Source organism: Clupea harengus, chromosome 3, assembly GCF_900700415.2.
Source record: "Clupea harengus chromosome 3, Ch_v2.0.2, whole genome shotgun sequence".
NCBI lineage: Eukaryota > Metazoa > Chordata > Actinopteri > Clupeiformes > Clupeidae > Clupea > Clupea harengus.
Genome location: NC_045154.1, coordinates 27966224 through 27992506, shown reverse-complemented (window position 1 = coordinate 27992506; position 26283 = coordinate 27966224). Strand labels below are relative to the sequence as shown.

Below are 26283 nucleotides of genomic sequence, written 5' to 3'. Positions count from 1 at the left end.
GACCGGTTGTGTTGTGTTTGGTATCCTTGCTAGCTAAATGCCCAATCTTTCCCACCTCCTAATGGACCCCCAAGTCACGCTTCTTTGTCAGACCAAGACTTCACACCTCCCAGTTGAGAGGAAATGGAGGTGCAGTGCCCAGATGTGAACTCTGCCCCCTGTTCTTGATGTTGGCTAATAAACTGTAGCACACCCTTAGCTGCTAGGCTTCCTCCTCCCTTAGGACAATGGTGTGTGTGGGGTGATTTGTGGCCGATGGCTGTCTCAGACTGTGGCCGTGTGGTGGTAGTTGGCAGCGCGATGTCCCTGTTGGGAATTATGACAGGACCATCGCCAGTCCAAAGCACATTCCACAAGTCTCGCATCAGATCCGCTGCCTGTAACAGTAATTATCAGTTCTACCAGAATACGAGCCGACGTTTTCAAACCTGTCTTCTCCCATCTCCCTCTCTGCTCCTGCTGCGTGGCAATCTGTAGGTTTATGAGGTAAGGTCATTGTTTTTGCCAGAACGTTCTCCAGGACAGCGACCTATGCATGTTGTGCATCGTTGACTATTTTTGTGTGTTTTTTTTTTCAGAACTATTACGTGAATCCATCATTTCTCCTCTGTGTATATGCAGTGTCCTCTTGAATTGAACTGCATAGAACACTTCTACCCTGTTCTAAATTGTTGTGGGAAATGTCTAGAACATCATTATCCCAGCATTCTTGCTTAACAGATATTTAATTTGCCTGAACATCTTTAAAGTTTGTAACTCGTAACTACATGTTAAAAGTACAACATGTAGGATTTAGGGGGATCTATGAGCAGAAATGGAATAAAGTATTCATAATTCTGCTTTCATCAGTGTATAATCACCTGTAATGTCGTTTTTTGTTAGCTTAGAATGAGCCCTTTATATCTACATAGGGAGCGGGTCCTCTTCCACGGAGTCCGCCATGTTTCTATAGTAGCCCAGAAGGGACAAACCCTATGACTGGCTCATGAGATGAGAGGGCCTTTCACGTTTTTTATGGCAACTGGTCGGCCACCTGGCCACTGAATGCCACTAAATTCTACACAATGCACTTTTAAGTGTTTTTTAGGTGGAAATGATCTTTATGGCTCATCTGTCCTACAGATATGTATATGATATGCAAAACTGAGGCATCATGTAAAAACCAGGCAAACTGAAGCTAAAACTGGAAAGACTTCTTAAGTGCATTTGCTTTTTAAAATTAGTAATGTGTTATGGCTTTTAAAAGTGGAGAAGTGAGGTCATGAGGATGCTTTTTGTCTCACACTAGCAGGTGGCATCTAGCCTGGCTCCGCTTGCCTATTGATTTATTATTATAATTATTATTTATTATAGTCAGTGGAACTGATGTTCGCAAAATCCATTGCGAGGGGCCCACCAATCAGCGACCAGTGTGGGTGGCTAAGGGCAGTGACGTTGAAGTGACGCTTTTGTTTGAACTGTAGTTACAACAACGGCAGCAGTGCTGGAGCTAGACGACCATCTTTTACCCTGAACTCTACGCCTATTAGGATGCAACGACTGGAAACGGCCCCCAGGGGAGCGTGGCCAGATCCTATTCACTAAGTGGATTTGGGTCTGGTTACACCAGGCTAGGTGGCATCGCCTCATATTGGTGTTAAATGATGGCAGAAATGATACAGGCAAATTAAGAATGGAAATTTGAGGAGCATGGATGCATGTTGGACCAACCTCACTGTATCTCCCTCTATAGAAGCCATCCTACATGTTCACCTTTTTATCTCATATTTGAGTTTCATGTTTCTGGTGAGCTCATTGATTTTTTCCTGCAGGTGTTTTTGTTGAACACGTCCCAGTGTGACAAACATGGTCAAGTGGACCCATGACTGTCGTTACACATTTTGAACCCTTGTTTATCTGGTAGCCTTCTCATCAGTTTTTGTATGACACAAATCATCTCCTCAAAAACGTTTTTTTCCTCTTTGGGTTCAGCCTATAGAATTGCTTGACCTAAGACACCATATCATTTCATCTCTGTCTCTCCCTGTGTGTCCTGATGTGTTTCTACATGTCTTTGAACATCTTTACTGTCTCTCCCCTCAGCTGCGGAGCTCTTTCAAGCAGGCCTTCACCAAGAAGAAGTCGCCCAAATCCGCATCATCCCACTCCGACATCGAGGAGATGACAGACTCGTCGTTGCCTTCTTCCCCCAAACTGCCCCACAACGGCTCCACGTCCTCCACCCCCATGCTCCGGACTTCTCACTCCAACTCTCTGTAAGTTCCCCCACTCTACGCCTCCTCTTCCCAGCCAGTTAGACGTGTGCACAATCCTGAACTGACCAAGGGCTCATGAAGTTGCCAGTCTGTCTAGAAGGCAAAGTTGGAGAAAAAAACAAGAGGTCTGAAAATATGCTAGCCTTCATTCCTTGGTCTTGATTACATACATATTTAGTTCAATTTTAATCTAGCCAAAGGATTAAGAGCAAGCAATTAGAGGTTGTTTGGAATTTGGAAAGAGGCTTTTTTGGTAATGGGTGTCACATGTATTTATATCAGAAGGTTATCATTTATAATGAACTTATATTGCACTGCTTGGGAGAATACGTTTATGTGTTTGCACTTATTGAACAGAATATCAAATTCTTGCTTTGATGCAAGGAGTCGTCATTAACAAGACCGTTATTTTTTAATAGAAAGTGTTGTTTTCTTATCCGTGTTTTGTGTCTGTAGCCCCCTCCTCACCCCCCTTCCTGCCCGAGCACGCGGCTGGGGCAGTAACAGTGCTCTCGTGAGGACGGGCTCTCTTGCTCGGTAAAACAGGATAAGCCCCTGTCAATCTCATGTGCTTTGGTGATCCACTTCCTAATCATTCAAGAGGAACACTGCCAATTTTACCCCCATAATCCTCAAACCCAATTATCACACAATTTTCCTCCATTATCAGTGTACATGTGCTGTGATCAGCCTCTCTCACCCCCTAATCCCACTCTAATTCCGGAGCAGATGATTTAATTGCTGAAAGAATTTTAGTGACGTTGTGGTTTATATCCTGCCAGATGTTTGGTTTGGCATCAGTCTGTGATTGGAAATGAAATAGAAATTGGACCTAAAGACTCAAACTAAGCCCTGGTGGGACTGATGAGGTGTGTGTCGTGATTGAGATACGAGACGCAAACACAGTCCCAGTAAGGGCCGACGTTGGCCCTTTAGTGTCCGTACAGTTTAAGCGCGACCGATTGTCAGCTGAAGGTGACGTTTGGTGTTTTTTTCGGCAGGATCTCCGAGTGCGGGGACACCGACGCCGAGACGGTCATGCAGCTGCGCAGCGAGCTGCGAGACAAGGAGATGAAGCTGACCGACATCCGCCTGGAGGCCCTGAGCTCCGCCCACCAGCTGGACCAGCTCAGGGAGTCCATGAACCGCATGCAGGTCAGTCACAGCAGCTTGGACCCCTAGAAGCTCTACGGGCCTGAGTCAGCCATCAGACCCGTGCCTGGATTCTCAAACAGCCACGCAGCATTTAGAACAGGCAAAACTAACGCTGTTGAGAAATTACACTGTAAACAGGAGTGAAGGACGAGTCCTAAATTCTACATCAATTCTAAAATCTGGGCTCTGGGAAAGATGCCTATTTGTGAGTTAAATGTTCAATGAATGTACTAAAGAATAAAAATAATGATTGCCATGTTGCACACTGAGATTGGGCAGGCTGAGTTCACCATATAGTTTGGATTATAGACAATCTGTTATGAATTACCCGCATACTTGTACTGAACAGTGTATCGTGTGTGTGTGTGTGTGTGTGTGTGTGTGTGTGTGTGTGTGTGTGTGTGTGTGTGTGTGTGTGTGTGTGCGCAGAGTGATGTAGAGAAGCTGAAGGTGGAGAACGAGCGGTTGAAAATGGAGTCCCAGGGCAGCTGCAGCAGAGCCACGTCCCAGTCGTCCTCCCTCAGTCCCTCACTGCCAGCCCTCTCCTCCCAGCACAGCCTCAGCCTCAGCGAGTCCACCAGCCTCGGTACGTGTGTGTGTGTGTGCGCGCGCACATACACTTCATGTGTGCACACACATATACTTCAGGTCGATTCAAAGGATGGCATGCACAGACAGATTACATGTATTTGAACACCATTCACAACCCTTCACAAAAGCCATTCATTATCCAATGGCATTATCTACTCCCAGTTTATACGATTACATACACATGAAAGGCCTTGCTGAATCAGGCTGCTAGCTGCTAACATGCTAACTGGTGACCATAAACCTGCAGACATGCTGCTGGAGGACTGTGGAGATGGTAGCTCTCGGAACGAGGGGCGACGTGTGAAGATCGTAGTGAGTTTGGAGGACGAGGCCAAATGGAAAGAGGTGAGAATTGTGTTGAATTTTGCTTCATTTGTGAATGACACAGTGTACTTAGTATGCATTGTTCACTTTTAGATTATTTTTATGTTCATCTTGCCACTGATAGACATTTCATCTTATTTATCCTATCTGTATGTTTATTCTTGTTCGCGTCTAAATTCTTGTTTATTTCACATGGAATAGGACGGCGGGCCTCGTCAGTTCCTGATTGGCTCTATTGGCGTCAGTGGGAAAACTAAATGGGATGTCCTAGATGGTGTGGTCAGACGCCTCTTTAAGGTACGCACTCATGTTACATCAACAGGATCTTATGTTCAACTGTGCATTAACTAAAGCAAACTACTTGCAATCTCGTGTCGTGTGTTTTGTGTTGTTGATCAGTTGTAGATTGCAGTTGTTGTATATTTGTGAACCCTCACAGTGATTATTCATGTCTTTGTTTACTTCCTATGACTTTCTTCTTATTTTTTAGTCTATGCACACAATTAGTCAGCCCTTTGAGTATACAGTTGCACTCTTGCAGTTAGTAAATCATTAGATATTATCAGAAATATCTCATGTGTGTCTCACTTGTTTCTCAGGAGTACATCATCAATGTGGACCCAGTCAGCCAGCTGGGTCTGAGCTCTGACAGTGTTCTGGGCTATAGTATTGGGGAGGTCCACCGCTCCAGTGGGGCAGAGACGCCTGAGCTGTTGCCCTGTGGATACCTGGTTGGGGACAGTGACACCATCGCTGTCAAGCTAAAAGGTAGGACTGGAATAGACAAGCAATGTAGTTTTAATGTAGATTCAACCTTATTGTGTGTGTGCGTGCGTGCATATGTGTGTGCGCGTGCGTGTGTTTATGCGGGCATGCATGACCAGTGTGCATGAGTCTTTGTTTGTTCTGGTAATGATTCCTTTAATACAGTGTACCTTGGTGAGATCAGACAGAACTGGTATAGTGACATAGTTTTAGTGTGAATTCACAGCAATCCCCTCTGCCCTAATCCACAACATCTGCTTCTTTTGTTAACTATTACAAACAAATGGCTATGTACATCTCCAGTGTGGGCCGTTGTAACATATGGGATTCTAAATTAGTAGATAGGAATTTAACTGAGTTGCTTAATCTAATTCCACTCCCATTCTATCACGTTTGCCTGCATTTTTTTGGAAGGTTTTGCTCCATTGTGGGCTGTCCTAAATCAGTGCGTGAGATTTGAGTGGGCTGTTATTGAAAGTGCACATCACTGCGTACCGCAGTACACACTCAAAAAGCAACACCCCCTCCATATCGGCACATGTAGTGGGAGGGAGTAGTGGATACGACTCTTGCTTTTACTCATAACCATTAACCATTGATTCTGTTATCCTCACCTATTTTACAGTGACCTGGTTAAAAGGAAAGGGTCAGGATAAACAGTTGTTTGCAGATGTTGTGAATTACCTGAGACAGCTGAACAAAACTCAAAGTCTATTAGTCATGTATTATTGTACAGTGGCAAATGATCACTTGGTCTCTAGCAAATGACAGACAACATGTCTAACAGTAGACCACTGCTCCATGCCTCTCAGGGGAGCCAGCAGCAACACAACATTGATCTGCCTATTTACCTATTTATACCCTCCACCCTTACTTAGGAGAGTCCCCAGCGGTTGGGATAGTTACCTTATACAGAGTGGCTCTCCACCCTTACTTAGGAGAGTCCCCAGCGGTTCTGAGAGTTACCTTATACAGAGTGGCTCTCCACCCTTACTTAGGAGTGTCCCCAGCGGTTGGGATAGTTACCTTATACAGAGTGGCTCTCCACTGTGAAGTACCAGTGGGGAGAAGGGTGGTTTGGAAAAGAAAGCCTGATTTTGCATCCTGGTTAAACTTGAGGCCCGGCTAACCCTGGACTCCCCCTTCTGCAGGTGTGCAGGAGAACAGCACGGACAGCCTGGTGTTCCAGACGCTGGTGCCCAAGGCCATGCTGCAGCGCTACGTGTCGCAGCTGCAGGAGCACCGGCGCATCATCCTCTCCGGCCCCAGCGGCACCGGCAAGAGCTTCCTGGCCAGCCACCTGGCCGAGCACATGGTGCTGCAAGAGGGCTGGTCGCTCACCGACGGCACCATCGCCACCTTCAACGTGGACCACAAGTCCAGCAAGGTCTGTGTCTGGCCATCTGTACTCCGTACTAAGTGTATATCTGATAGATAGATAGATAGATAGATAGATGGATACTTTAGGTCATTCAGTAGCTTATACACATATACACTTATACACCTCACCGACATACATACATAAATCACATATACATACACATAGGGAGAACATATTCACACAGAGTGTTTCCAGATACAGGAAAGGGTCTGACCCTATTGTACAGAGTGCAATGATTTTGACAGTATGGGTTGGGGAACAGAGAAAGACAAAAATATATATGACAGGATATGGATGTGTGCAAGTTCAGATCCAGAACAACACACACCGATCCAAATCCACTCCTCTCAGAGGAAGATCTCTACATGTTTTTGCTACCCCATTGATTGTCCACAGCACCATTTATAGCAGTTCTGTTGCTGCACTTCCAGTGAAGATTCATCTTAATCTTAAAAAATAACAACTATTGTGCAGTATCCATCACTTATATGTGTAGGAATAATAATAATAATAATAATAATAATACCTATATTAATGAACCCAATAATACCATATTATTGCATGTTCACTCTGTTGTTGATATACTGTAATGTCCAGGAGCTCCGTCAGTACCTGTCTCACCTGGCTGACCAGGGCAGCAGCAGCAGCAGCAGCATCCAGGCTCAGGAGATGCCTTTGGTGCTCATTCTGGACAACCTGCACCACCTCAGCTCCCTGGGGGAGATCTTCAACGGCCTGCTCAACTACAAGCACCGCAACTGGTGAGCAGAGCAGCTCAACTCACGTCAGCTCCGGTGGTTGAACCTGCCCTGTCTCTCAAATGTTCCAAATCCAATATGGATCCCAAGCTAAAACAGTCTGTCTGGTTGAGTAATGAAGAAAGGTTTACTAAAACGCTTCAATGCTGTAAATAACTATTCTCCCCTCTGCTCCACACAGCCCTTACATCATCGGTACCATGAACCAGGCTAATGCCTCCACCCCCAACCTGCAGCTTCATCATAATTTCAGGTGGGCCCTCTTTTCTGGTGATTTTGATTTTTTTGAAACAGACATTTCTGTTTGAGCCTTTATGTACCTTTTGTGGGTGTTCTGATTTTGGAATATCATATGGAAGTATGATATTCTACTCCCAGGGGTATCCACAAGGGGGCAGTGTCCCCTCAGATGCATATCTGACATCCAAAACTGTTACAGGCCCTCAGACCTGTTCCAGCCACCCTGTTTTCTAACTTCTAAAAGCAGTTCCTGGCTGTGAGACGTACACTGACCTAAAACACAGGTGTATGACCTCTGTGTGTCTTTGTTCACCAACAGGTGGGTGCTGTGCGCCAACCACACCGAGCCGCTGAAAGGCTTCCTGGGCCGCTTCCTGCGGCGGAAGCTTCTGGAGACGGAGATCAGCAGCCGCACGCGGAGCACGGAGCTGGTGCGCATCGTGGAGTGGGTGCCCTGCGTGTGGCAGCACCTCAACCGCTTCCTGGAGGCCCACAGCTCCTCCGACGTCACCATAGGTGAGACACCATATCCACATGCCACAGCCATCAGGAGGTTCATCTGCTCTTCTTTTGTGATTCGTATATATTTTATATGTTTTTATATATACAAATATACATATCTATATATTTTAAATGTATGTTTACACAATAATGTTAGGAAATAAAATCCCCAGACATCAAAGACAAAAGTAATGCAACAGGTGAAGAAGAAAACTGTAGAATGTTGTTTAATACGTCAGACGTATCTCATTGCGTGCATTCGTCTGTCCAAATGGCGCTTTAATGAGACATTAGGTTATGTAAAAAGCCACTCTGTGTTGGTTTGATGATCCTCTTCCTACTTCACTCCTCCAGGGCCGCGTCTCTTCCTGTCCTGCCCCATGGATGTGGACGGCGCTAGGGTCTGGTTCACAGACCTGTGGAACTACTCCATCACCCCCTACATGCTGGAGGCAGTCAGAGAAGGGCTGCAGGTACCAACACTCATTCTACTTCAAACGTGACACAGAAGTCAGGATATGTAGTCTCATTTTATGTGCTCACTGAATGTGTGTGTGTGCGTGTGTGTGTGTGTGTGTGTGTGTGTGTGTGTGTGTGTGTGGTGGGGGAGTGAGTGTGTGTGTGTGTGTGTGTTTGTGTGTGATATTTGTTAATATTATATATGTATTATATAAGGGAGACAAAGAGCAGTATTGACAGTCTGTGTATATTGGTTGCTATATAGATTCATTCTTCATCAGACACTGTTACACATTAGCGTAGTTGAATGTACAGATTTAGCCTTCGAACCTCTTCATTGGGTTTTATGAAGCTACAACCGAATGTTTATTCTCCATCAGCTGTATGGGCGGAGGGCAGCCTGGGAGGACCCTGCCAAATGGGTGATGGAGAGTTTCCCGTGGGCGGCGAGCCCCCAGCAGCACGAGTGCTCCCCCCCGCCTCTCCTGCAGCTGCGGCCCGAGGACGTGGGCTTTGACGGATACTCCCTGGCCCGGGAGGGCTGCCACAACAAGCAGGACGCTCAAGGGGAGGCCGAAACTGACCCTCTAGTAAGACATTCTCTACTCATCCCTGACTTTTCTAAATATATAAGTGTATATATATATAGGTATAAGACAGCACGACAGCACTGTCAGACACCTCCACACAAAGTGTCTCGCAGTGGGAGACCTGAGTCAGAGTCTAGTGTTCTGTTCTTCCACACATCAAGCTGACAGGCAAACCAAACCTGGCCAACCTGGCCCAGAACCTGTGTGAATAATTTTAAATGCAAGACTTTCAACAACGATATGATATAAATATGTCCTACACTGTCCTATACTGTCTTGCTACATCCTTTGGTGCTGTGTACATAGTGATTGGTAATAGCTGGGTCTCCGTCCCCACAGATGAACATGCTGATGAGGCTGAAGGAGGCGGCTCACTCCACAGGCCCCCAGAGCTATGACAGCGACTCCAACGGTCACCAAGACAATGTGATCGACTCTTCGCTGGAGTCAACGCTGTGATGTGCGGACACTATGCTTAGACTACAGACTCATCCGTCTCTCTCTTCATACAAGTCCTCCTGGCGACCCGGAGGTTTGGAAGGGGATGGTAAAGCACAACGAGGTCAAAACGAGTGAAAGTGAAACAACCCGCGAGGAGTTTCGGTGTTTGTTCAGCTGAAGTTTACTTCATAGTCCACGTGGGATTGGGAGCTGGCACAAGCAGCCATAGAACCTTTTGCAACACAACTGTGAACTGTGAACACAATGTTTCCACAGAAATCTGGTGCTCTGTCATTGAAAATCTGACCTGTAGGTGTCACTACAGATTAGAGGAGCATTTACACCGCGGCGTCCAGTGACGACATTTTATTTTCATCTGTCTGGTTTCCACCCATACGCTTTGTTTTTTATAGACAAACATGTATGTAGTCTTTGCACATTTATTGTTCACCTGCAGCTTTTGCAGTAAAATACTTAAAGCTCACCCTAAGTTGTTGAACCTGAGCTGTTGAGTCATTGGACGAGTTAACATGCCGTGACATCACAGACTTTAGATCTATACTTCCACTGAATGCAAAGTTTGTGTTTGTTTTGCATTTCGCAAGCTGCATGCACATCTTCACAAGATTGAAACTGAACTGCACTAGTGTGTTGGCCCTACTCTCAGAGCTGGGTTCACCGTGAACCATCCTGTTGTTGTCTGGATTTGCCTGCAATGCCTTAGTGCTTCTCTACCAGAGATGAAACCACCTGTTCACAAACACGTGAACATAACTACAGGACTGTATACACTTGTGCCTCAGCAGTGCTCCTGCGTAGGTCGGGTAGAGAGACACAAACAATGTCCACAGTGACCTCTACTCCGAATAATTTCCCTGTCAGGTCTCTTGATGCTCTCTTGATCATGTAGTCACGCAGAAACCCAAGTGTGGTTTTGATTAACACTGTGCGTAAACAGCATTGAATGCTAGTAGATGCTAGCGTTATTCTATGGCAATAAGCAGACCTAAAGCAGCTCAAGTCAAGGCATTGTACCATGTGGCATGTTGTGGCAGCGTAGGTGGTCACATTTCTTAGCTGCTTTGTCTAATGTGAGAGTGCATTTATCCCAAGTGCTGGCTGAAGGGCCTGAGGCACCACTGGTTTTGTGAACTGGAGAAGTTCCTTAGACATAGAAGCACTTTTTTGGGGGGGGGATCTACACATGCAGTCCCAAAGGGCTTGGCTGTAGGCGGATCAGTCAAGACGATCAGGTTCTGCTTTGAACTGAACTGCTGCCGTGCCTAGAAGCTCACTTGGGAGACTTAGCGCGGTCCCCATTTGCATTGAGTGTAAATGGAGTCTTCAGCCTCGCTTTAGTGTTGAGTGACTGCACTTTATTCCCTCAGCAGATGAAGTGTCTTAAGATCCGATTTCACTCATATTACACCCTTTTGGATTCATTCACAGAGCCTCTGTGAGTTTTTTTTTTTGTTGTTATTATTATTTTGAGTGCTGTTTGATACGGAAATCTATGCAACGCCCATTTTCCAATTTTTTTATTTATTTTTTACCAAATTGGTGCCCCCGCAGTTTTAGGAACTGCTAGTGTTTGTCATGCTGCAAGTTCATTCGCATTGTGAATCCTCTCAACCCCTTTTCTGTGAGTTTGTTTTTGTTTTGTTTTTTGAACTACCATATCATTGCATTTAAGAATGTTAAGGTTCATGTGATAAATGCATGAGGGAGGTCATTAAGATGTTTGAAAAGTTGTGTTTGGGAATCTAATCTTTCATTGTGTAGTGCAATTTGTCTTTGTACATTTTTTCCTTGTATTTGTAACATACATATGTAAATATTTGATTGCAGACCTACATTTTGAAGACTTTTTCTAACAGCTTTTAAAAGAGGTAGGCCATGTATTTTTATTTGTACAGTGCTCAACAGTAAGGTTGTAGATGTCCGGTGACAGTCTGTACATTCCATGGGAATAAATGTTATCACTGTTCAAACTGTTTGTTTTTGTATATTAATAAAACTGCATCTGTATGGAAAAGTTTTGTGTACATGTGAATATCTGTTGTGAAGTGCATGAAATGGGTTCAGACATCATTTTATTCAGGTAAAAAAGAAATGTCACTCTGTGTTATTATGTAGTCAGTGAAAGCAGTGATTCGTTTATAGTTCTTCTGACATTTTAATTTGTAGAAAATATTACATATTTGAAGTATAAAGTATATACATTTTCATAAAACACAGTTTACAAAATATAGGTATTTAATTTACATCTCTACGTATCTTTGATTAAATGCATTTAGTCTACTTCAATAGCATCATGATTATAACACTCTTGGTGTTTGCTTATAAACAGACAAACATTAACACAAATCAATATACAAAGGTCATTGGCTGCCAAAACACAGCAAGGTGTAGGAAAGAGGCATATACCTTACAAGTAACATTCAGTTAATTCCATGCCAAATACTATCCCAGAAAATAGGGATGTTGGGCAGACGTGTTGCAATGTTATTGTAAAGCAGACATCCTCTTTTGCAATAATATCAACATATACAACATTTTGTAAATACGTTGCGTGGGCTATAAAAATAATGTATGACTTGTGTACAAAATTAAGACACTGTTATCTCCTCATCTTCGGATTCTGAGAAATCTGAATGTTTGCTTGAGCTGTCCGGTGACATTGGGTTGGATTCTATGCTGTTAAAAAGTTGGTGCGTTTGGTGTGAGTGGCAGTATGTTTGATGCAGTGATTCTCCTCTGAAAGCCTCCAGTTCGTCCTCGCATGACTTTTTACCTGTCCCCACGTCACTGAGATCTGGGTTCGGATTCATTTTTGTCGGCAATGTTTGCTCTCTGCATCCTCCAGACGAAAGAAGTTCGCGCTCTTTAGAGTTGCGCCATTTCATTCTTCGGTTTTGGAACCAAATTTTTACCTATTGGGATCAAACGGTGAGACGTGAGAAGCTGAAACAATTATCACTTAGCCTAATGATTGTTTAACTTAACAATGAATGTGCGTGGTATCCTTGCAAATATGCTATATCATATGCTATTTACCTGGGAATCCTTTAATGCAAGTTTTGAAGCGAGCTTCTTTCTATCAGGTTTGCTGATATACTTCTGTTTTTGAAACATCTTCTCTAGTGCTTTGCGTTGAACATCAGAGAACACAGCCCGCCGCAGCATTCCTCGTCTTGGTTTCCCCCTCGCTGCAAGGGGCCAGGAGAATGTTCCAGGGATAGGTACCACTGCAGATGATGCTGTTAAACAAAACAGAGAATAGATACATTTTATTAACGGCGGGTCTTTTGATATTATAAAGCACCCGGAGAGTAAAATGACCTCAAAGCTTGCACGAATCGTTTTATTGGGGGTGCATGGTTCTGTGTTTGAAATTGAAGTAGCCTACTCGAAGTCTGTAAATATTGACTGGTTTATTGTTCTTGTGTTATTAAATACAAACCATTTGCGTGAAATGCCACGAAGTAACTAATTAGCACATTGCTTAGTTCCCAAAAGCATTGGTATGGTAAAAAGGCCGAGCATCCTTTCAGGAAGCTCCAATGAGATATAGAGGCGCTAATGAAGCGTGAACGGTAATTGTGTAGTAATGAACTAACTGAAAAAGGCTTAGGACAGGCCGCTAAAGCCATATATTACGGCCACAAAGGAGATTTACACTTTCAAACTAAACACAACTGCATGCCAAGATCATTTGAGGAATACTGATGGCGAGGCCGTTTTCGACGTGAGCACTACAAGCTATTCATACAGCTGTTTTGTTGACATATATTCACTCAATCAAGAAAGAATCACAGTCATATTTATGCGAATAAGAACGTGTTTTCTTATATAATATTTTCAAAAAGCATACAGCCTTACACGTCAGTACATACATTACTCTATATGCAAAGTACCCTAAGGTATAGAATGTAGGCCATCACCTTCATTATAAAAACAGGTTAATGAGGAACATTTCTTTAATGTCTAAGTCTGTCACACGCAGATAATTACTTAAGTAAATACTTTCCACTCAAAAGATATATAGGCTAGACATTTTGTCCCCGCGTTTTGTTGCTTGATTTCCGTTCACGACGAAGCAGTCTATGTGGTCTTGTGAAAATATTGAAACACTGAATAGCTACTAATGGGAAATTAGTCCATGACTGGTAAATGCCTATCAACAGCATGCCTAAGTCAACGTCGTGTCTGTGTGTGGCTGCCCGGAGGGAGCTGACCAATTGGTCATGGTGCTGAAAGCTTTGTTAGCAATCAGTGGCAAAGTGCACTGACTCGGTGGGAAAGGGGAGGTAATGAAGAGACGCCAGCATCTTCCTTGTGAGAAGGGACCCGCCTCAAATTTGGACCATGACAATTCCAGCTAATTTGTAGATTAGGGGAGCCGGCGCAAAATGTCAGCAGTCACTGCTTTTGCTAAATAGGGCATCAAATTGGCGAGACCGATTCCACGATGCTCTGCTGCTTTCAGCCCCCGAACTATGGTTTGGTATGTGTAGTCTTTTCACTTAATTGACCCTCGGGATAAAATAGAGAAAACTCACCTGGAAAATAAGATGCCCTGATGAACGGTTGAAACGACCCATCGAAATATGAAAAGGGGAGGTTTTTCAGGTGGAAGTCGGTCACAGAGTGTGGAGATGATGCTGCAATGCAAGAATGACAGAATTACAATTAGCTCAAGATGTCAAAATGTTGAAATAGAAAATAGTGCAAAATAAACCCATTCAGTACACATTACATATCTATGTGGTACATTGTCAACAAGCATATCTTCTGCAGCTGTCAATAATGGTGACGTTACTCAGAGTGCTCAGGTGCTGAAACTGAAGTTATTCTACAGCAAAGTCAAATAACTCTTACCGTTGCGTGTTGATGGGGCCAAGATGGCATTAACCCCAAACTTCAAGTAGTTGGGGTCGCTGCATGGCAATGAGGTTTGTGGCGAAGCGGTTCTTTTAGACATACATGTGGAGATGGAGACATGGTCCGCTGCAGCTGTTATGGTTCCCGTTGAAGGAGGAGATGCGCTTGGGGAAGGAATTGTCCTATGGACGTAACTTGCCGGTCGGCTGATCCTCAACAGGTCCTCCACCAGAAAGCTGGAGTGCGTGGTGAACGCAGAGTGCAAAGACTGTGGCAAAGTCAGCGCAGGCCGCAAAAGATTTGGATACATCGCAGGTGGCGCAAGAACACTTGGGAACATCATCGCACCTTCGAAAGATACAAGAAAAAGAAAACAGAACGTATATTTTGAGCTCTTCGTTCACTGCAAGAGACGACTTCACTTAGCATCCAGGATGATAGTCTGACGGAACTCTTGTGGCCCTTCCCTCTTGAGAAAGGGTTTTATAGTGGACCGTTGGTAAAGCCTTTCAGAGGTGACAGCCGGAACAATGAGGTTCAACAAAGTTCTCCTAGTGATTTTCTTTCGTACCGAATTTTAAGCACACTGATTGGTCGATTCAAGCAATTTGTGACTGGATTAAACGTCATGAAACAATGCACAACACATCAATGTAGTCAATAAATGTGGCATATTTACCACCTTTTTATGATCCTGTTGATTTGGTGTATTTGTTTTGCATCAACCTACCTTTTTCTTTATCTTGATAAAGAAATAATCAATTAAACTAGTTTTGCCTTCACAAATGCTTTCTGTAACGTTTTACAAATACACCACATACAGAAATACAGTTTATCCGTCTCAGTGTACACAGTGTATAGCAGCAAATATGACACTGCGAATTTAGTTTCCCTTCTTCGTTTTTTCAAAACTGCAAACTGAGAAGTAATCACTGGGTCATTATTTTTGTTTTATTGTTTTGCTGTTTATTATAATATGTTAAACATTCATTGTTTTAGACTTATATTTAAAAAATGTGTCGTAAGATTAAAAAAGATCTAATTATGTATTTAGCGGATCACTCTACATTTTCTTTTCCAGGATTTTCTATCTTAGCTTTTCTAGAAAAAGAGGCGAGTTCACATCTGACATAAATCTTCATGAGACCTCACATGTGTTGTTTCATTGTAGGCTATTCATTTGAAATATTCTTGTTTATTATATATTAATGCACATGAAGTGTGGTATGAAAAAAATAGTTTAACAGTCTCTAGTAGCATACATCATTGGTTATAATTCAGTAAACTACAGTTTACAATAGTATCCTCTTTGTCCACTAACAACCCATGTAGAAAATGCACCCAAAAGTCTGGCTTTTCGCATGTTTACTTCAGACTTTTCAGTAGACTGTGTCCACATATTGCACGTATCGATATAAACTGAATGGTCAGGACGTAGGTGCAGAAGATGGTTCCTGGTAGCCTTGTCTATGCGTTCAGCCGATTTACTTTTTGTGAGATAACAGGCTTGTACCTTTTCCCTCCAGAGTTAGTGTGCGTGAAAACGAGGAATGCCATTATTTGAAAAGCTAGGTCAGACCCTTGCTGTGCCACACGTGGGTTCACTTTAGGCTAATGTGGGATGTCAAAGCACCAGCTCCTCACCACTCCGTTAGACCAGCGGGAGAAAAAAATGATCAACGCCTACCGAAGGAATAGATAACACGGGAGAAGCGCCGAACAAAAGGGTCCTTCCTCGGAAAATTCTATTTGAACACAAATTCTTTTTTTGTGTGATGAGCTAGAAGGAGCGTCTCCTGAGGCCTGTGGACTAAGACCTGTGACTAATGGCGTTTGACCGCTGCTCTTTCTGTTTTTGTCCCCCTGGCTATTCATTTAGAAGTAGTTACCTTCGCATCTATCTTCTCAGAGTCAACGCATGGTCTTTGATTTTGGGAGGGAAGCGCAAAAATGGGAAGGGACCCCCGTGTGCGTCCTAAACGATGGCACAGAAGGTAAATCTCCATGAAATTATGCGCCAGGCGTCCCCCTTAAAACAGATGGATTGTAGCACGGGATTGAAGAATGAATGAACGAAAACAATATTTCAAGCTTCCTTCATATGGTCTTAGAACAAGAAGGGGATAAACGGTTTAACCTGAATGTGAAACATTTTGTGCGGGGACCAGGGATGGGATTGGTATGGCTTGCATTTCGTTTAATGCAGCAACTGTCAAATTTTCTCAAGGTATGTTTCCTAATAGCAAACTGTCAGCCTGGTTTGTTTATCAATGGATTTAAAATCCACCAAATAAATGATATTTCATTATAGATAATAAGCCGACACAACAACACCTGACAGAACGCAGAAATTGCCATGGGCTAAAGCTGATATTGTACCTTCCCTGGAACTTGTTAGTTATGCATCATTGTTGGAAAAGGTTATGAGGGCTTTTGCTCAGATCTCTTCAGACAATCATACAAATGCAAACAACAGCTCACTTCCTATTTCCTTTAAGGCAAGCTTCTAGTTATTGTTTTACTTCACCCTTCACCCAAATTGTTTACGTTGAGATTAAACTTAAACAAGTCTGGAAATGAATAAAAAGTAAGGCATAGCCTAAACATATGTTATGACCATGAAATTATTCCTTCTTTAACAAAAGTAAATGGACATTAAATTTGCATCATCCGCCTGAGGCAGTCGTATTAAGACACCTCAGCACCTTCACAAAGTGAACTGTTGTACGTTCAAAGCATTTTATTCTTCCACTCTCACCCGAAAATCCCTCTATTGTACCAATCAAGCAGATGGTTTGCAGGAAATATAGCTTAGCCTCCTTGACCGAAACTAATTTCTACTTGCTTTCCAAGCCGGGCACAATTGTTTTCTTTACCAAATAGAGAGAAAACAGCTGGTCCGATTCTGAATTGAGCCTATTAAAGACACATTTTCAAGATATTATAACCAAATAAATGCGCCCCCTGTCACTCTACACTGACACACAGGAGCGCACACGCGCGTGCGCGTTCCCGCCCCATGAACGCCCCCAAAGTTGCCCGCATGCAGCCAGGGTGTGCACCGAGGCACTATACATATATCAACAAAGGCGAGGAATCAAAAACGTAATATTTATTTATATGCATATGTAAACATATAATTATGGACAGTGATGAGTCATTTGTTTCACGGTTTAAAACTCTTGGCCACTGCAGACGACCTTAAAGTGCCTCACTCCGGGCAGAGCTCTTCCAGACTGACCAAGCATCTGTTTCCGAGGGTTGTGTACGGCAGCACATTGAAGGGATTAGCGGTGGTCCAAGATACAGGGGGACATTGACAAGCATTAAATCGATATTAACTTTGCATTAAACATAACCCCCGGTTTTCAAACGAAGAAAGGCAGGAAGCCGGACAAAGCGTTTCAGTGCACCTGTTCTTTCATTTTACGTGCCAGTCAGTCGGCGCTGCATATGACGTAGTCACTGAGACCTTTGTGTCTCAGAAATTCATATATCCACTCCACAAGATTGGATAAAGAGACTGTTTATTTTCTACTCAGTTCAATGTCTCAGGCGAATGGGCAGGATTGGTGGGTATGTAAGGTTCATTCCTACTTTTGATTTAACAACATGCGCCAAGCACACCAGCATGCATATATACATATCAACAAGTATTTTTACTCTCAACCAGAGATGTGTGTATGTTGATATTTTGAAGAGATTTTTTTACATAAAAGTATTTTTTTCAGTTCCTTTGTTAAATCCCTCTTCTCTAAGTAAGGAATTTGAAAGATAATTGTGTTACCATGGTCTCCCATGTTTGATCTTTCACAACTCTGTATGCGAAACATGAAACATTTGCATCTTCATCCTGAAAATATGATTTACCTATCTTCACCATGTATCAGTTTGCCATATAGGAATCCATGTTGTTTTATATTTCTTTGAAAACTCACTCATTACAAATTTGGAATATAGCAGTGCAGTATATAAATAGTCTTATACTGAGACTTAGTTCAGATTTCAACATGACTAAAATGTGACGAGTATGGAAGCTTCTGGTCAGTTGTCTGTTTTTTTCCTTCACTTAAAAGCAGCACTTTCAAAAGCGCCGTCTCTTCTCCCAGTCAGATAGCTGGCTGAGCATTTGAGACGAGGAGAAAAAAAGACAAGCTTTTGGAGATATGGAAAGTGCATGATGAATACTCTCATTAGTCCTAAATTGGTCACGGAAGCTCAGGGCATATGCATGTAGCAAATGTATTTCATTCTCTCCCCTAATCTCATTGGGCCTTGTAACGTTTCACAGTTGGTGGATCTTTCAGGAGGGATTCTGCACCTGGCAGGTTGTTTAGAAAAAGTCTTGTAAATGCATCTGGTTAAAATGTGCTCCCCACAAAACGCTCAAACTCAAGCGTTGCCACGCCACTCTCCCAAAGAGAGGGTTCTTTGTGGTTGTCAACACCACTTTAAATTAAGGGCCAGTTCCTAACAAGCGATCACTGCCACCACTCGGTCATGCTAACCTGAGGCATTATTCGTGTTGATAGTTATAATGGGGCCACTCGGGAGAGCCCCTTTCAATTCAATATCCAAGATGGCCGAGGACAAAAAAAGAGAAGAAGAGAAAAAAGACAGCAAGCAGAGAGTCTTCAGAGGGAAGATTCCCCCTTTTTTTTGTTCCGAAAAAAAAAGTGCAAAGTGCTTGTGTGGGACACTGTGAGGCTGCACTGGGAGTTTGGGCCCATCAGCGCACAATCTTTAGCTTTGTTTTAGGTCTGAGCTTGCCGAGCGAGGGGAAGCACCTTGTCGAAAGGGCCCCATTGAGCCGCGTTGATGGGTTGAGCGTGGGGGCTCTGCGATGGCAGCGAGGCTTCGCTTGTGTTTCGAGGAGGAGCCGGGAGTTGTTCGCTGGCCACTTGAATAGAGGGACGCCAGCGCCCGTTGGCTGGCCAGCATTGATGTGGTTTAGCCGCGTAATCGGATTGAAAGTGAGCCATGGTATTTATGTCAGTTCACATTTCGTCAAACCCATAATATGCATGGCGTCGGAGTGGGGATTGAGTATTGAGACTTTGGCCGGCGATTCAGTGGTCTAAAAAGCCAAAGCCTCATTTAATTCAAATATAATTCTCATTCGAGCGTTCACTGATTGATATATTTGCATAACAGCACAGCCCCATTGCCTTTTCAGCATCTGTGTGTGCTTGTCTTTTTCTTGTGCGTTTGCTTGGCCGGGCCTGAGGAGGCTAAAGTGTAAGTGTGAGTGTGAAAGTAGAAGTGTTTTCTCTGGGAGAGACAGGGGTTTGTTCTCACAGGGATAATCAAATGGGGGTGAAGGAGAGGAAAAAATCCAGACGATGACATTCCGCTTTTTCTCCCTGAAGGAGCAATATGTCGGCCTAAAAACAAAGGGGCGAAAGCGTTAGCGCGGTGTAATTCAGCTTGAATGATGTGAACTTTTGCACGATGGTGTTTCACATGGGGCCGAACGCTTGTCCAACTGTTTTTTTTTTTTTTTCGATGATTTCAAAAGGGATGTTGTGGGATGACGATTGGACAAGCATAGAGCTGGGGTATGGGTATACTCTAGAACGTTCACATGAATCTGGAAAGAGTTTACTACATGTTGGACAATTTTCTGTCAGTTATATTTTTGATTATAACAGACAGCACTGTTACTTGTATATATACATGTTTATTTGGTCATGCAAATGAATCCTTAATAGAGTCAAAACACTTTTAAAACACTTGTCACCAGACAAAACACTTTTTAAACCACTTGTCACCAGTCAAAAAACTTTTAAACCACTTGTCACCAGTCAAAACACTTTTTGTTACCACTTTAACTAAACAGAAAAAGCACACTATATATCCCAGGATTCTGCATACATGTCTGTTCTGAAGGTTTTTGAGCAGAGGTCTTTTTCTTGACTCATGACTCACATTCATTCCATTGATATTAGATGTTAATTACATTCCTCTATTGTGCATCATTCCTGTAAATCTGATTGTCCCTTCACCCCTGCCTTACTTACTTCACTCCTTCACTCCTTCCTTCATTTATTCATCCCTACATAATATATTTGTTCTCTCTTTCTTTCTGAGACAAAGCATTATTTGGTTATTTGTAAAGAAACGGTGCAAATTAATTTTAAACTAAAAACAAAATGAATCCCAACAACACAAATAAGACAGATTTAAAAATTGCAATACTAATTTGTGTATGGTGATCCACTAACCAGGTTTTGTTGTCTTTAGCTTGGCCAGCATTTGCATGTAAAAGGCATTTTGTTACAAACACATTTAGTCATACACATGCAGTCATTTCATGTTTTCTTTTCAAATAGCGTTCGCTGATCCGGTGACTTAATGTGGGGCACAGTGAGAGCAAGCTGGACACAGGGACGGAAGTGGGGCAGGTCCCTTTTAGAATCTGTCTGAGCCCTGATATCTACTATGACATGTGAGGGCTCCACATCGTATCGCCTCCTGCTAAAACGATTCCCCACCCTTCCTCATCACAGAAAAAGGAGCCCTTTGAACCAGTCTCTCTTCTCTCAGAGTAATCCAAGGCCCAGACTTTCATTTTAGCAGCCCCACCACTGCACACCATGCCCCAATGTACAGCAAGTGAGGGGTGGTGCGGGTGGCTGGGGGTTGAGGGTGGTGGTGGTGGGGGGGCGGTGTTAATATCACCATGTCGGACGCAAGATTAATCCTAATCTCCTTTTCTGTGTGGCAGGGCGCAGGGTTGAAAGGCATGGCAGAGGCAGCGGCGGGGGACTGGTGGCCTCGGAGCTCCATAATGCCAGCCATGGTGCCTGCTGCTCGAGTGGAATCCAGCGGGCCACGGGGTGCCTCCACCCTACCGCTCGGGGCTTTCAGCGCACACTTCCTGAAGACGTCGGAGACGCTGGCCTCCCACCCCAGGCCCGTGAAGAGGAGTCTGCAAACAAGCCGCTCTTGTGCTGTTCGTGGCCTTGTTCTTCCACATCAAAGTTGCTTTTTTTTTTGGTCTCTTTGTGGAGCACCAGCACCTCGCTGGCTGGCAGAGCAGCATGTGTGAGGGAGAGATGGACAGATATCATGACTGGGACACATGTTCATTTTCATTAAACAGGTGAAGCGAGAAGTGTTAAGAACATCTGTCGCTTTTACATTTCTTACTTGGGGGTGGCTGTATGCATTCAGTGAATTCTGATTAGCTAGTTTAACAATTGACGTCTTTTTGAAATATACCATTTGCACATCAATCAAAAATGTCCCACCCTTGATGATAGAAATGTCTAAAAACTGTAAAAATTCAAATAAAACAGTGACTTCTTATAATTCTTCAATATTTCAGATATATGTTATTTGAAGTGGTGCCCAGTTACAACACAATGCACAAGAAGGTGGAGGTATGATGTGAAAAAAGGAGGTTCCCAAAAAAAAGTCTCCTTTCTTCTCCATGGGACTTCATGAAACAAACAGCCTCTCTGGTATTCTCCCCTGTCCAGTGATGGTCATGACTTAGGGCAGCCAGGCTTCATACACTCCGCGGAGACCTTTTGAACTTTGGGATGCCCCCTGAAAAAAGGGTCTCTTTCAAACTCCCCCGCACTCATTCAGCCCACTGTCAGTTGATCAAACTTGTGAAAATAGCCCTCAACAGCTCAGCGCATTAGGCTCCAGAGAGGAGACGAAACCCTGCAGTGCAGTTAGGGCCAATGCAAGAGGAGAGAAGAAGCTTTGGGATTGGAGTTGGGCACAAATCTGCCTCTGAAGAGAATCAAGTAATGATTAGAGTATAATGACAGCAAAGTCAAGGTTCATGGGGTCGTTGAACGTTTCTGGAATATCTGCATAGTTTTTATATGTGTATTTCAGAGTGAGTGATTGAGTGTATGTGAGAGAGAGAGGGAAAGAGAAAGAGAGAGAGAGACAGAGAGAGAAAGTGAGAGAGAGAGAGAGAGAGAGAGGGAGAACCAGAGGTCTCTAAAAACCAAGCTTTGCACAAAACCCATCCAAGAGTGAAGAGGCCAGGGTGAACACTCGGCCAGCCCAGCTGCCTTCAAGTGAATGGGGTTTTCTTTCTGGGCCCATTCAATGCTTTCTGTCTCTCTGCATACAATGTAGGTGTTACAGCTTGGAGAGAAAAGTAACCAAAATAGTCAGTGGAGAGCTGGAGGCTCCATCGCGAGGGCTGTTTTTCATCCTCACTCAGTCATGAAATCATCCCCCCTTCAGATGAGGAGGAGTCCTCTACGCAGAGAGTCCAGGGCCTCCGAAAAGCTAGCCGGACATTTTTATGGGATTGTCTCCCTATTCTTCATGGAATTCAAGTCAGAGTAATATATTCATCTGACGTATATTTCAAAACAGAGATGAGAGACAGAGTGATAAAGAGCAAAGGCTGTTCTGAGGTTGTAACAGTGGTACATGGACGATTTTCTTTCTGGTGCCTTTCCCCAGCAAGACATGCAACTTTCCCTTGCTATAGATGCCAATGATCAGAAAATGCTCTTTTCTCCTGCTTTTAATTTATCTGTCTTTCTTTTTCTTTCTTTCTTTCTTTTTTTTGCATGAGTTACTTTTAGCTCTGGAGTACCCCCCCAGCACCCCTCCACCCCCCACTCCCCACCCCCACCCCCACCCCACCCCACCCCCAAACTCTTTTTGCCTTATCATTCTGTGAGACAGTGACAAAGGGGAGTCTTTGAGCAGTCCACAGCCCTTGCTGGGTCAGGGCAGAATCCACACACCATCGGAGGCAGTGAGAGCACAAAAGGACTGGTGGGGGAAGTTGCTAGAAAGGAAGCCCCCCCCCCACCCCCACCCAACACACACTCCACCCCACCCCACCCCATCTCCTCCTCCTCCTCCTCCTCCTCCTCCCATGGCCTGAATGCGTTGGGGGAGATTAAAACTTTCAGGTTTTGCTGTATGCGTGGCGGTTCCGACGGCTGAATGAAAGCCGGTGCAGAAAGCGATGCTGGCGCGGTGCTCTTTTTTGATTGAATTCTGGGGGCCACGTTTTCAAGCCACAGTTTGTTTTGCACTTGAAAGAGCGGTCAGGGGGGAAAATGTCTGGGTGTGCTGGTGTGAGCTGGGATGGTAGGGGGCAGCTAACAGTGTGGGTTTGTAATTAACACCCAGGGGTGATCAGGTGCTCAGACTTCAATGAGTTGTCAGGGAGAGGCCAGGAAGTTTCTTGCCTTCCCAATGGGGCCCGTGTGTTTGTTAGCCCTGTGTTGGGTTGTGGTCTTACCTGCATCTGCTATGAAACCAGATTGAAAACCTGGAGGCAGAGTAGATTATCATACTTGTGTTTTTTTTCTTCTGGTATTTTGTTTTACTTTTAAGGGCTTTTCTTGGGAATGTTCTTTTTTTTATACATCTGAAGGAGAGGAGGACAAAAATATAAAAGATACAGATGATTTGTTCGTCCAGACAATGCTTACTACAAACATGCAGATCATTGTCATTGTTGGATCTTTAAAAATGGAAAATAAGCCAAAGGTTAATTGAAATGGCCACAATATCCCATGAGTGTTCACTTTCTTTGTAGCAAGTTGAACACTTTATTATGTCTGCCACAAGTTTGGCTTGTGGATTAGAGTTCCATGCTCATCACGCCGTCCTTTCATTCAGCAGGTGAAATCAGCTTTGTTTAATCATTTCACCAGCGGCACAGTCACACACACCCACACACACAAAGGGGACAGAAAGGGGGCCTTGAGGAGATTCTCACCACATATTTGGCCCTCTTTTGAAAAACCGTCCTGGCAAATAAAAACGTTCAGAGGCCACTCGCCTTCCATTGGAGAGGTCGTGGTTCGCTGAAATGTGCCATATCTGTAGCATTCAGCGAGGCCAGAAAGGTTTCGGTGGAGAAAAAGGGCCCTGTGCTCAGTCAATGTCCTGATGGTTCTGGTGTGTGCCCCCTCTTTATGTTAGCCCTGCAGGGGGCCTGTTGTCCAGCTACATTCACGTGCCGGTCTCACTCACTCACTCACTCGCTCACTCACTCACACACACGACTCACACAAACACACACACACACACACAGTGACAAATGTACACACCCACTCACCACACACACAGAAACCCTCACACCACATAGACTGACACACACACGACACACACACACACACACACAAACACACACACACACACACAGTGACAAATGTACACACCCACTCACCACACACACAGAAACCCTCACACCACATAGACTGACACACACACGACACACACACACACACACACACACACAAACACACACACACACACACAGTGACAAATGTACACACCCACTCACCACACACACAGAAACCCTCACACCAAATAGACTGACACACACACATACACACACAAACACACACACACAGACAATTTTTCACCTGTTGGAAGGCTACAGTCCACTGACACAGGCAGTCACCTTCTGTTCTGTGTCTGTTTCCCCTTCTTTCTGTGAGCCGACTGTAATGTCATCCATTTGTCATGGCCGTAGTTGCCATGAATACTTCACATTTCCATGTCTAAAACATCAACAGAAAGAGGAATTTCATGGGCCCGCTCTCTGGCAGGGCAATGGGGTTGGCAGCCAGAAGAAAGTGTCCCCTCTCTTGAAAGGCGCGATACAGCATGGACACAAATGAGGTTAGTTTTATGATGGACTGGTGAAGCATGGAGACGTTTACCCCGGTGTTGAGGTCGACTTTAACATGTGTAGAGAATGCGATCACATGGGAAAGTTTGCCTTTGATTTAGCACCATTGGGCTGGTGTGAAAAAGTGCAGGCCGTTTTGCACCTAATGACTCAAAGCGGTGCTGTCTCCTTTCTCTTCCCCTTCCCCTGTCAACGGTGCAGCTCATGATGTGAAATATAGTGATGCATAGTGCTTGGTGAAGTAGTGCAATATTTGAAGTTTACACAGTGAACATATGCACACTACTGAGCTGAGCTTCTATGATTGCATGAAGGTTGCCTCTACCTATGTACTTTAGCACTCTGGTTTATGGTTACAATTATTCTAGGGAAACTGTTGCGGTTGATTGGCAATCTGTTGTTGTGCAGAAGGCCAGAGGGAAGAAGTTGTTTCTCATCAGTTCAGAGATAATTACATTTTCATCAAGAACGCTGGCAGCCTTTGTTGGCTGCTCGGAGAAGGTGAACAGATTTGAGCATTAAGGGCCTTATGTCTGCGGCTTCTGAAACCCACCCCACCCCACCCACACTTCCCAAAACTGTAGCGAGCAGCTGAGGCTGACAGCATTACACTCTCCTCACGCTACGCTTTAGCATTTGAATGTCTTACCAATCCCTTGTGGAGAGGGGCTGCACCACTAATATCTTTAATCCACAAAATACTGTCTGCTCGGTGAATAGCGACAATCTAGGCATATGTGTAATTATTCTGTAATGCTCCCCCAAATGTGATTTCTACCATTTGTGCAGGAGAATCGCCCGCCCCCTATTCCTTTTGTGGCCCCGAAATGATTGTTTCTTTTCTGACAGACTCTTGAAAAAAAAAAAAAAAAAGAAGTGAGAATAACAAGAGATCAAGCCTTATATGAAGCGACGATTTACATACTGACGGATTGTCTCATCGTCCCGTGGCCAGAAATAAAGAGAGTGTTTGATTTGTTTGAAGGGGCACGTTGTGGTCATGAAAAGACAAGTTGAGATGAGGATGAATGCAGAAGCTCTCCCTGGACATAATGGACTGAGAGCCAAGTCATGTATAAGTAATCAGAAAGTGCAGTCTCCAAGGCTTTGCCGGTGCTGTGAGATCACTCCCTTTGTGTGGACTGGGGAGAATACATTCGAGGAAGGGACTGTTGATTTTCTTGGTGCTATTCACACAGAGGTTTTTTTTTTCTCTCTTCCGAGTAGGACTTGTTGTGCATTGGCCTTACGCGTGGGTGATTAGCAACTACACTTTTACTCGTTTACTCCTCGTTACAAT

General features: G+C 44.0%; 2 protein-coding genes across 5 annotated transcripts in view; one reads left to right on the top strand and one right to left on the bottom strand.

Moving 5' to 3' along the window:
- The window catches only part of LOC105889713 (neuron navigator 2-like), a 67099-nt gene extending 55604 nt beyond the window's left edge, over positions 1–11495 (top strand). For 2 of the 4 annotated variants that reach the window (XM_031565243.2, XM_031565242.2), the window contains exons 25-38: positions 2083–2255; positions 2712–2792; positions 3257–3410; positions 3840–3996; positions 4249–4346; positions 4527–4622; positions 4925–5093; positions 6242–6477; positions 7069–7232; positions 7411–7482; positions 7789–7985; positions 8325–8443; positions 8810–9019; positions 9359–11495. In XM_031565243.2, coding sequence (XP_031421103.1) covers positions 2083–2255; positions 2712–2792; positions 3257–3410; positions 3840–3996; positions 4249–4346; positions 4527–4622; positions 4925–5093; positions 6242–6477; positions 7069–7232; positions 7411–7482; positions 7789–7985; positions 8325–8443; positions 8810–9019; positions 9359–9478 — 2046 coding nt within the window. In that variant the 3' untranslated portion in view covers positions 9479–11495. The remainder of the gene's footprint in view (positions 1–2082; positions 2256–2711; positions 2793–3256; positions 3411–3839; positions 3997–4248; positions 4347–4526; positions 4623–4924; positions 5094–6241; positions 6478–7068; positions 7233–7410; positions 7483–7788; positions 7986–8324; positions 8444–8809; positions 9020–9358) is intronic. The other 2 variants (XM_031565246.2, XM_031565244.2) reach the window with 1 other exon arrangement.
- Positions 11496–11587: 92 nt separating this feature from the next.
- LOC105889717 (homeobox protein DBX1-B-like) lies at positions 11588–14783 on the bottom strand. Its single transcript, XM_012815626.3, has 4 exons — positions 14342–14783; positions 14023–14124; positions 12518–12720; positions 11588–12393 (listed from the first exon to the last, which is right to left on the bottom strand). Exons 1-4 carry the CDS (start codon positions 14685–14687, stop codon positions 12070–12072), a joined length of 975 nt encoding a protein of 324 aa, XP_012671080.1. The 5' UTR covers positions 14688–14783; the 3' UTR covers positions 11588–12069.
- Positions 14784–26283: the final 11500 nt, after the last annotated feature.

Coding starts and splice junctions, on each gene's coding strand:
- LOC105889717 (XM_012815626.3), bottom strand. CDS start 14,687: ATGATGTTCCCAAGTGTTCTTGCGCCACCTGCGATGTATCCAAATCTT. Junction 14,125..14,341: donor GGCCCCATCAACACGCAACG/GTAAGAGTTATT, acceptor CTTGCATTGCAG/CATCATCTCCACACTCTGTG. Junction 12,394..12,517: donor TTGCATTAAAGGATTCCCAG/GTAAATAGCATA, acceptor TGATCCCAATAG/GTAAAAATTTGGTTCCAAAA.